This window comes from Belonocnema kinseyi, chromosome 3 (assembly GCF_010883055.1).
Source record: "Belonocnema kinseyi isolate 2016_QV_RU_SX_M_011 chromosome 3, B_treatae_v1, whole genome shotgun sequence".
NCBI lineage: Eukaryota > Metazoa > Arthropoda > Insecta > Hymenoptera > Cynipidae > Belonocnema > Belonocnema kinseyi.
The window spans coordinates 70138883-70150612 of record NC_046659.1 but is presented as its reverse complement, the minus strand read 5'-3'; the positions used below and the strand labels follow the sequence as shown (position 1 = coordinate 70150612).

The window sequence follows — 11730 nt, the reverse complement described above, 5'->3', positions numbered from 1 at the left end:
TGCAAGTTTATAATTAGGTACAAAATAATTTGAGCCTGTTTAACAGGTATAACAAAGAATTTGTTTCTTGCTTTCGTGCCGATAAAAAAGTGGATAGACCTAGGTATGTATCGAAGAAGACAAGAATAAGAGACTAGAAATAACTCTTTTTTTTGTATTATTTACCAAATGCGTGGATTTTTATTTTGGTAATTGGTTTCCGGATTGATATATTCTTTTTATTTGATAATAGACTTTGGTTCTGAACTTTACCAATTGCTCGCGACTCTGGAAAAATGCATCATTTCTTTTAATTGTGGGTGCATGTATAGTAATATAAAAGAAACTAGCGTGCTTAATAAGTGCATCGTCGTATTATTACATTAAAAATGTACAAGTAGAAAGTATTTTTATTAGGATGGAACGAAAGCTATTTTTATTTATTTACTTTTATTTATTTTTGGCGATATCTAAACATTTTTGTACTTTAATTTTTTAGTTTTTCTCTTTTTTATTAGATTTTGATTATCGAGCCTGAATAAATTTAAATTAATTTGATTAGATTTGAATTACATTTTTTATCCATCCTGATTCTAATCTTTCAAATATTGCTTTCTTAGTTATTAATTTAACTGAAACTAGTGCATGTAAAAGTTAAGTGTCTACGTTATACTCGTGTCTGTGATTCTTTAATTTAAAGATTAAAAAGGAACGAACTATAAGGTTTGATAAGTGGCATTTAATAATAGATTTATAATTATTTAGACCATTTGTCAAATAGTGCTTATAAAACAACCTATAGCAATAACAAAACGGACGAAAAGGATTTTATATTGCATAAATGTCGATATGTGGTTCTTTACAAATGCTGAAAAGGCCTAATTGGCCGAATTTATGTACATTTGAGTAACTGAAATAACATTTATTAAAAGATTTCGTGAAAAATAAATTCGTTTTTATTCCAATCTCCAGTATTCTCTCAAAAGATTCAAGGCTTTAAATTTAGGTAGAAATGTAAATAAAAAAAATTAGCTAAGCGAACGACTCTGGGCCTTTGTTTGTAATTAAATGACGGTCATCAATTTTATTTAAAAAGTTCGATTTTTTTCCTTTCCTTCCAATTCGTCTTTGAGTTAAACGTTTCGTTTTGTTGATTCTCTTGCTTCTTCTTGGCCCGGCTGTTAAATTACTTATGATTTTCTCCTCAGTTACAGTTCCCTGGATAAAATATGTTTTTTTAAATATCGGATTTTTATTTGATCGATTTTTCTTTAATTTACCAAGACATTGGAGCAGATTTGACAGAGACATTTGGTGGAATCCATTGATGAACAGTTTGTTCCATTGAATATAGCATTAAAACCTAAGAACTTTGTGTCGAAGTTTATTTTCGCTTTCATTAAATCCGTGAATGAGCGATGCACGTCGGATACAGAATCTTGGCGATTTTTTGTACTTCTTCTTGTACTTAGCAGGTTTTGATCATCCAAGAAGGACAGATCGAGTTCATCCATAACTCTATTTGATTTTGGCTCATTAGCTTGCAAACTTGAACTTTGATTGGACATTGTTAACGTTTCTTTTATCTGTGGCAAGGCTTCACCCTTTAAAAGTGCTGTCGAAGTTAAAACAGTTTTGGCATATCAAAAAAAAAAAAGTTTTTGAAAAGTTGTGCGAAATAGGGAAAGGTGAAAAAATGTCAGTTATTTTCTGATTGCTAGATATTGTATAATTAAATAGCCTTGGATGATACTTTTTGTATCTAAAATATTGAAATTCATCGAATCATTTGAGCCAATTAAAAAAAATGGTAATTTGTAAAAAAAAATGTTTTAAAAAGTACGATTTAGACACTCCCGATGGGAGTGTCTACATGTGCCAAAAAATCTGTCTACTCATTTCGAAATTTCCATAGAAATAGTATCTTTTCCAGTTATCCCTATTCGTACAAAAAAAAATGGTTAAATTTTTATAAATATACCCTTAGTCACCCCTATATCAAAATTTGTTTTCAAATTTTTTAATTGTTCGCTTAAAATTAAAAAAATAAATAAATCACTTTAAACTTTTAAAGGTATCTTAAGATTTTCTTTATTATCTTAAAACCTTCCATAAACAGTTTCAAAATCTTCAAAAATCTAAATTTTGTTTTACATGGAATAATGATTTTTTTTTAATTTTGAAAAACTTTTGTAATCCCTTTAAACATAATTTTTTAAGATAAAAAATAATTTTTAATTTTCCTAGTAAGCTTAAAAAAATATATATTTTTAAACCTTTTCAAATGTTTAAAAAACTTCTAAATTTTTTTGTTCGATACCTATGTTTTGTTTAAAAAAATTTTAAATCTTTAAGTTTTTAGTCATTTCTTAATCTTCTAAAACTTCGAAATATCTCTTTAAAAAACTGTAATTTTTTCTAAATATATAATTTTAAAATTGTTAATTATTCATAAAAAACTTCTTTTTGGAATCTTTTTTAATATTCTATTAAAATTAATATTTTAAACATAAAATCATTAAAAAAATTCTCAGGAATCTTACGAAATTTTTATCATTGTTTTGAAACCAAAATTTTATTAATTTTATTAAATTTTATTAAGAAACCTTCGAAATTTCATTTAAAAATCTTCAAAAATCTACATTTCGTTAAAAATTGTGTGGACATCTTTTCAAGTGTAAATTAAGTTTGAATCTTTTCAAAACTTCTAAATATGTATTAAACTTACTCCATTTTTTCTAAATATATAATTCTTAAAACTTTCTTTATTCATAAATATTTATTTTGAAACCACTTTAAATATTCTATTAAATTAAATTTTTTCTTATAAAAAATCACAAAAAATTTGCCCAGGAATCTTGAGAATTTTTCTTTATTACTATAAACCTTTTAAAACCTTTAAAAACGTTCAAAATTTTACCAAGAAATCTTCAAATACCTATATTTTGTTTAAAATTTTGTTGAAATATTTTCAAGTTATAAATTAAGTTTGATTCCGTTCAAAACTTCTAAATATCTATTAAACTTACTCCAATTTTTCTTAAATGGCTTATTGTTCAAATATTGTTTCTACATAAAAATGAAACAATTTCAATGATAAATAAAAAGAAGTTGTATACATAGAACAATTCAAATTGAAACGTTCAGGGGTATCATTTAGCTCACTGAAATTTTAACAATTCAAAGTTTTCTGTTTAAAACAGTTTTGAATATTTGATTTGCATATTATCTATAGTATTATTTTTATTAATTAAAACTTTTAAAATTGAGCGGGATGAAAATGGAATATTTTAGATAAACAAAAATCGAATAATAATGATAATAAATAATCATTTAAATTTAATAAAAGCTTTCAATTATGTATTTATTAATTTGAAATTATTAAAAATTTTAAATAGTTAGTAAAGTTTCAATCGGACGCTTAAATTTTTGTTTAACTACGAATACTTTCGAATTAGAAAAATTCGTTATGTTCAAATCTATAAATTGTTTAATTTTTAATACTCAAACTACAGTAAAATTTAAAAAACCATGATTTAATTTATATTTGCAGTTGATCAACTTCAAACATTTTTTGTTGACAAACTTCAATTTTAAACGCTGATAATTTTCAGTTCTTAAACTAATTTTTTAAGTCAGCCTGAAAACTGATTTTTCAAATTGTTTAAATCGAATATGTTACTTGAAAAATGAAGACCTAAAATGGTAAGTTTTGCTAGTAAAATATTGTGGAATTACACATTGTAAACAGAATTATTTTATAATTGAATTTTTTTAAATTGCATTGTATCATGTGATATTGAACCTGATTAATTATAAAACTACAGAAGGCATTTTTTAAAGAACTTTCTCACCTAAGAAATATGACAGATGCTCAGTAAACATTTTGTTGGTAGTGAGTAAAGTTTGAAACGCTTCATCTAAATCTTTGTCTGGAAAATAGGTTCGAGCCACAACAGATGTTTGCCATGAAGCTTGATTTCCTGACTTAAAATCCACAATTCTCCACTGTTTTCTAGAAACCGTAGCTTTCAATTCCATGCTGCAATCTTCCAAAAGTCTGTTTATCGACCTCGTTAAATTGGAAACCTCGTCCATTAGATGTGGCACATCTCTGGGAGTTCCTTCACCCGCCGTCATAGGCGGCATTCTCTCACCTCCCTCATTCGAAAATCCTCTTTCAATGAAAGACATTCTGATAATATTATATAAAAATATAAGCTACAAAAATCAACGACCGAAAAACGGCCAAAGTGACGTGAAGTTATCTTTTGTCTTGGAAATAAAAGAACGGCGGATTAAATAAATACGAGAACTTTGCTTTTTCGAAATCTGGCAATTATTATTATTATTTGAATTATGTATTATTATTATTATTGTAAATAAATATTACAAGTATATTTTGATGTTATTATACAGATCTTTTGCTCTTAAATCTGTAATGTAAGATTTGTTATGTAACGTGTGCACGGTTTTCCTTTTGAAAAAAATCAAGTTACTACTGTCTACAGAAAGCAATTACTTTCTCCGAGAGCTCTCCGATCTAGCACACTGAGAGAAGGCTGAATCGTAATTGGCAGTAAAATAATTAAGTTACTTTTTACAAGATATACAAAAATAGGTTTCGTCTTACGTCCAAAGATCAAACATCGATATTAAAAGCTTCTACGAAACTTGAACGTTCGCCAGTGTCACTAAAATCAACGTCTTCTAGAAAGAGAGAAAAAAAAACAAATAAATAAAAAACAAACAAATCATCTTCGTATTCACATGTCTGAATTTTGCAACCTAAGCATTCTAAGCGATTTGACTATGAGCCTCCGAAAAAATCGGAGATAAGCTGCTGTGTTCGAACTTTTATTTTTAACGGAATTAGGACGGTTGAGTAAAAGATTGCACTCTTTTTTTTATAGCGTAAATTGATTTCGGACCGATAACGAAGACTTTACACCAAAGGCGATAAAGTACTCGTCAAAAATTAACTCGCTCTACGTAGTTAACACTTTACTTATCATTAGATAACAATTTTGGTAATGGATAATCAATGAAGATCCACAAATCTTTGTCCTAAGGTTGAGAAAAAACGACGTTACAAGAACATGACATTTTTTTTGTAAACTGTAATAAACTGCATTGATTTTAATCAACAAGATAAATTGTTTCCACAATCGTTAGAGAGAAAGACTGGCCAATTCAGAAAATATCCTTAATTTTCGATATCAACTTTGATTAATTTAATAAAGATAAATTTGCATAAATAAGTACTGTCTGTAAACAAAAAAGATACACAAAAAATCGTGCAGATCACAAGAAATTCGTTTGTGGCGTGTTCTATTAATGAAAAGCAAAACTTAGCGTATGTCATATTCCTGTAAGGTTTGAAGAAAAACGACGCTGCATAGAGAGAATGGTTCGATCACCTGGTTTTGTATGAAAGATCGGTTTGATTTTACCCTCAGGATATCGAGCACGAGTTGCGTCCAACGCAATTTGTACGCGAGTCGGTTATGCTTCCGGGCGAACTACCCGGAGTCGACAAACCATTGTAATTTGTTTTAACAAATCTGAGTCTCCGGTGATGTGAACTTAAACTCGCACGAGGACACATGGGTCGGTTTCCGTTATATCGAGGCTGAGAGGTGGTCGTCATCGCGTAAGACTTCAAATGAGACTTGATCGATGAGGGTAAAGGTAGTTGATCGATACCATAGACCGTTGTTCGGGCCACGATGGCTCGACAGGCAAGCTCTTGAAGGCTCAGAACTAGAAAACAAAAAATTATCACGTTTAAATAAAAAGTGCAGGGCTTAACTTACTTCAAAGATCGAACACAGGGTGGCGGTCAGGGTAACTGAAAGTAATATATTCATATTTGTCGCAAAACGCAATCTTTTATTTCAAATCATGACGTTCATTCTAAACATCTTATAACCCAACATAGAACAAAATTGCAAAATAGTGGAATTTTTAACAAAACAGATTAATTTTCATCTAAAATGGTCAATATTCAACTGAAATAATTGCATTTTTAATAAAAAGATGAATATTTATACAATAAGATTATATCCCAAATAAAAGATTAATTTGCTACCAAAAAACATAATTTTTCACTAAAATAGATAAGTTTTAACGAAATAGTTACACTTTTAATCAAAGGAGACAAATTTTCAACCAAATAGTAATTAATGTTTATCTTAACTGATGAATTTTTAACTAAAATGACAAATCCTCAACTGGATTAATTGAATTTTAAGCAAAAAATGTTTTTTCAACTAAAACAATGATTCATCAAATAAATAGTTACATTTTCAACAAACAAATTGATACTAAAAAATATCAATTGCCAATCAAAACTTAAATAATTAAGTTTTAAGTTGAGAAAATCAACTTTCAACCACAAAAAACGAATTTTCAACTAAAAAAGATCATTTTTCAACTAAGAATTGAATAATTAAATAAAAATGAATTTTTAATTAAAATTATGAATCTTCAATAAAAAATTAATTTTCAACACACACGTTTAGTCTTTTATGAAATAAACTTTCAAAGAAAAACATAATTTTCTAACAAAAAAGAATTTTTTTTCTAAACAAAATACGTGAATTTTTAACGAAATAAATGATTTTTAAATTAAAAAGATAAACTTACATCCAAATTTTAAAATTTTGAACTAGAAAAGGTTCATTTTAGATTCAAAGTGGAACGGTTAAAGTTAACATAAATAACATAAATTTTCGAATAATAGTTTAATTTTTTAATAAACAATATTAATTGTCAACCAAATATTAGAACTCCCTGTGAAAAATCAAATTTTTTACCAAAAAAATCGGATTTAGAGAAAAATAGTACAATTTTCTACTGGAATAGTTAAATTTTTAGTTGAAAAATGGATTTTCAACAAAGTAGTTACATTTGTAAAAAGAGATCAATTTTAAATTAAAACTATGAATCTTTCAACAAAAAAATTAATTTTTAACAAGAGTTTAGCTTTTAACCGCAAGTAGTTGAATTTCCAAAAAAAGTTCAACTACTTGAAGTACTTTCTTTTTCTAAAGTTTGGAAGAGGAAACTTTTAAATTGCGACGAATTTTGACTTGGAACAGAGATTTTTCAAACTCCTTTTTTCTAAATTCCAGTTTTCATTTTTAAAAAAGTGCCCGTTTCATGTCAAAAAATTCCTGTTCCAAGTGAATTTCTATTGATTTACTGAAACTCATTGCCCTAAAATAAAAATAATTATTTTCAAAATTATTTAAAAAATGAAAAATAGAATTTTTCTACAATTTGGTTGAAAGTTGAACTTGTTTTTAAAAAACTCATGTTTTTATAGATTCATTAGTTCAGTTGAAAATTTAACTTTTTTGTTGAATATTCGTCATTTTTTTAAATGTAAAATTCGTCTTTTGAGATTGAAAATTCATCTTTGTAGGATGAAAACTCTACTGTTGGTTCAAAATTTAACTACTATTGAGAATTCGTTTATTTTACATGAAAATATTATTTTATTGAAAATTGAATTGTTTTGTCTTCTTCTGAATTTTCTTCTAAAAAATTGGTCTTTTTGGCATGAAGATTGGACTATTTTGTAGAAAATGCAATTGTTTGTGGTTGAAGTTAATGCTTTTTTATTGAAAATTCGACCAATTGTTTGAAAATTTGTATTCTTAGGTTTAAAATTCAACTATTTTTTCGAAAGTTCGTCTATTTTACTTGAAAGTTCAACTACCTGTTTTGTAAATGCAAATGTTTAGTTGATGTTTTGTGAAAATTTAACTATTTTCTTAAACATTTATCTTTTTCTTTCAAAAATATAACCACTTAGTTAAAAATTCCTAGTTCTAGATTAAAAATTCATCTTTTTTGGATTGAAAATTGATTTTTTTTTGTAGAAAAGACCTTCGTTAAAAAATTAAAACTGTCTTCTAAAACATTCGTCTTTTTGACGAGAAGATTCGACTATTTTGTTAAAGATTTAAGCGCTTGTAGCTAAGGGGAATTCTTTTCTTATTATTTGCAAATTCGACTATTTGATTGAAAATTCGTATTTGAATATTAAAAATTCAACTATTTGGTTAAAAAAATCATTACTTTTGTTGAAAGTTTAACCATTTGGTTGTAAATGCATCTCTGGTTTAAAATGAATCCTTTTGTTATTTGAAAATTCAACTATTTGGTTGAAAACTCATAACTTCGAATTTAGAAATCAATTATTTTCTATAATACTTCACTTCTTGACCTGAAACTGAATTCTTTATCTGAAAAGTAATATTTAATTGCTAAAAATTCAAATATTTGTTTGAACGTACCATATATATTGGGCTGTCATATGTTCATTCATTTTTTATTTTCCCCTATTAAAAGTATTCAAGTTGGGGTCAGGTGTAATATTTTACAACTGCAAAGTAACAAAAGTAATTTGATCTTTAATTTGTCCACCAAAGGCGATGATCTATTCTCCAAAGAGAGCCAAAAAAAAAAAAGAAAACTTCGAGATTGTTCCTTAAAAACATTAAAATCAAGGAAATGATGAATTTTATTGCTTTCGGGCGAAAATAGTTAACAAAATTAGATATTTTTTTCCTCATTCATTTTCTATAATACATATAATTTTATTTTTTTATTTTAGTAATTTACTCTTGCATATCTTGAACTAAATTCATGATAATTACCTTTATTAGATCTCCATAATCTCTCCATGCCGTTACGGTGGAGTGCCATTCGTGACAATTCCGAAAAACTCTCCCTGATATTGAAGTCGCAGAGGGGCGAAACTTCGAAGAAAGCCATACGATTTTTAGCAGCATAAATTTCCGCATCTCTCTCCCACACTTGTCTCTTGAAAGCCAAATGAAGACGGTTGCCTACTAATACCTTTGGCACACCTGGTGCATGCTGAGAAAAATAAATCCATGTTGATTATAATTCTATGTAAAAAAAAGTGTTTTTAACAATATATCTAAACAATCTAGTAATCATTGTTCTTGAACATCTGATTGGTTTTTAGTAACTGGTAGTTGTTTTATCTGAACCTTCAATTTGAAATTTGAAAATTAAACCTACAAATTATCTAATAAATTGTAAATATTGTACATACATTATGCTAGTGCTTTTTTCATGAAATTAGTATTAAAAAAGGTAGAATTTCAATATAAAATCATAACATTTCAAAGAAGAATAAATACTCTAAAAAATGTTAGGTTGTTTTAGTTTCTTCACATTTTAATGACTTTAGATTATATTAGCGTTTTACCCCGAAAATGAGTTTTTTAATCAGAAATTATTAGAATTCCAATTTACATTTTTAAACAAAAATCGTAAGACATTAAAGGTCATAAGGTTTGGATAATTTTAGGGTACGTTTTAACGTATTTATAACCAATTTTAAAACAGAGCCCATTATAATTTGACGAAGACTTAAACATTTATTTACAATTTTGGTTCATATTAGTGTTTTCTCCGAAAATTGGAAGTTTTAAATTAAAAAGTAAAATTTATAAAACGATTTACAATTTTCAACAATTTTAAGTTACGTTAGCGTTTTACGGAAAAAATTTGCATTTTAAAATAAAAATCATTATAGTTTTAATAAAAACTGTAATTTTTAACAATTTCAGTTTATATTAACGTTTTCCATAGGAAATAGGTTTCTTAAAACAAAAATGATTAGATTTAAAAAGTTCATACTTTTTAAGAATTGCAGGTTAAGTTTGTGGCTTTTTACAATAAAATTGGTCATTTAAAACAAAAATCATTATAATTTGAAAAATATTTAGATTTTTTTAACAATTTTTTATTATGTTAGTGTTTTTTGTCAGAAATTTGTACTTTTAATTTAAACAATTTTATTATAAAGATAATTTCAGATTATAACAAATATTACTTGTTTAGAATTTTACATAAAAAATTGATGTTTTAAAAGAAGAAAACATTTGAAAAGTTTGAACAATTTTAGGTTATTTTGGTGTTATACATAAAAAAAGGTATTTTAAAACAAAATTCACTATCATTTTAACAAGATTTTGAATCTTTTAACAATTTTGGAGTATTTTAGTGTTTTCTTCGGAAATTGATATTTTTATTTAAAAAAAAAAACACAAATTTCAAAAAAGGTGCACAACTTTTGACAAGTTTACACTATATTAGCGTTTTACACGATTTTTTTTTATTTTAATTCCAAAATTAACATATTTTGAACACGAATTGAAATTTTTAAACAGTTTCAGATCAAATTACTTTTTTTTCTCAGGAAACTGATTATTTTTTAAACTGAAAAACATTAGATTTAAAAGGTTAATAATGTTTTAACAATATTAGGTAACGTTATAGCATTTCACGATAAAATTTGTTAATTTAAAAACAAAATCTTTATCATTTGAACAAGATTTAAAATCTTTTAACAATTCTTGAGTATTTTTTGTCGGAAATTGGCAATTTTATTTAAAAATATTAGATTTTAAAAAAGGTGGACAACTTTGAACAATTTAAAATTATGTTTGCGTTCTCCACAAAAATTAATATTTTATAACAAAAATTATTATAGTTGGAACAATATTTGAAATTTTTAAACAATCACAGGTTATTTTAACTCTTTTCACAGGAAAATGTTATTTTTTTAAACAATCATCATTAGGTTTATTGGTTCTACGCCAAAAACTAGTATTTTTAAACCCAAAAAATTATGAACTTCCGGATCGAATAAGGACACATAAATTAGTTCGGCTCGAGCGGGATGGGTTCTCGTAGTTTTCATAATTTGTTTATTGAACAGTTTGAGGTAATATTAACGTTTTTCATATGAAATCGATCTTTTTAAACAAAAATCATTACATATTTTTTTTAACAGTTTTAGGTTACGTTAGCGTTTAACACTAAACAACTGGTGTTTAAAAACAAAAATCATGAAAGTTTGAATAGTTTTTGGTTATATAAACGTTTTTCACAGAATTTTTTTTTTTAATAAAAATAATTATAATTTGAATGATATTTAGAATCTTTGAGCAAATTCGGATTACGCTAGTGGTTTTCATACAAAAACGGTCAATAAACATTCAAATGTTTGAACAATTTTGTTATTTTGGCGTTATACATCAAAAAAGGTATTTTAAAACAAAAATCATTATAATTTTAACCAGATTTTGAATCTTTATAACAATTTTTGAGTATTTTAGTGTTTTCTTCGGAAATTAGTATTTTTAATTTAAAAAAACACATATTTCAAAAAAGATGCAAAACTTTTGACAAGTTTACAATATGCTTTTATTATTTTCGTATTTTTCACCGCGAATTGGCATTTTTAATTAAAAATATTAGATTTTAAAGAAGGTTGACAACTTTGAACAATTTTAAATTATGTTTGCGTTTTCCACAAAAGTTAATATTTGATAACAAAATTTATTGTAGTTAGAACAATATTTGCAATCTGAGAAAAATTACAGATTATTTTAACTTTTTTCACAGGAAATCACGTTTTTTTTTAAATCATAAGATTTTAAAGGTTCCACGCCAAAAACAAGTCGTTTTAAACACAAAAAATTATAGATTGTACAAGATTTAGATTCTTTTGATAATTTTAGATTATTCTAAAGGCAATTCACAATTTTTATAAACATTATTTTTAAACAGAAATCATTACAAATTTTGTAAAACAATTTTAGGTTACGCTAGTGTTTAACACTAAAAACTGGTATTTAAAAACAAAAATCATTAGAATTTGATTAATATTTAGAATATTTTAACAATTTTGTTTATGTA

At 26.0% G+C, this 11730-nt stretch overlaps 2 protein-coding genes across 3 annotated transcripts in view; both read right to left on the bottom strand.

The window, feature by feature from the left end:
* Positions 1-489: 489 nt before the first annotated feature.
* On the bottom strand, positions 490-4241 carry LOC117168813. The gene is made up of 3 exons (XM_033354650.1): positions 3834-4241; positions 1260-1594; positions 490-1197 (listed from the first exon to the last, which is right to left on the bottom strand). The coding sequence occupies exons 1-3, from the start codon at positions 4171-4173 to the stop codon at positions 1012-1014; spliced, it is 861 nt and encodes a 286-aa protein (XP_033210541.1). The 5' UTR covers positions 4174-4241; the 3' UTR covers positions 490-1011.
* Positions 4242-4298: 57 nt separating this feature from the next.
* LOC117168812 (ras-related protein Rab-40B) overlaps positions 4299-11730 on the bottom strand; it is an 8999-nt gene continuing 1567 nt past the window's right edge. The window contains exons 3-4 of one of the 2 annotated variants that reach the window (XM_033354648.1): positions 8649-8871; positions 4299-5742 (exon numbers count right to left, since the gene is read on the bottom strand). In XM_033354648.1, coding sequence (XP_033210539.1) covers positions 5435-5742; positions 8649-8871 — 531 coding nt within the window. In that variant the 3' untranslated portion in view covers positions 4299-5434. The remainder of the gene's footprint in view (positions 5743-8648; positions 8872-11730) is intronic. The other variant, XM_033354649.1, reaches the window with a different exon arrangement.

Coding starts and splice junctions, on each gene's coding strand:
- LOC117168813 (XM_033354650.1), bottom strand. CDS start 4,173: ATGTCTTTCATTGAAAGAGGATTTTCGAATGAGGGAGGTGAGAGAATG. Junction 1,595..3,833: donor GCATCTGTCATATTTCTTAG/GTGAGAAAGTTC, acceptor TAACTTCGACAG/CACTTTTAAAGGGTGAAGCC. Junction 1,198..1,259: donor AAATCTGCTCCAATGTCTTG/GTAAATTAAAGA, acceptor TATTTTATCCAG/GGAACTGTAACTGAGGAGAA.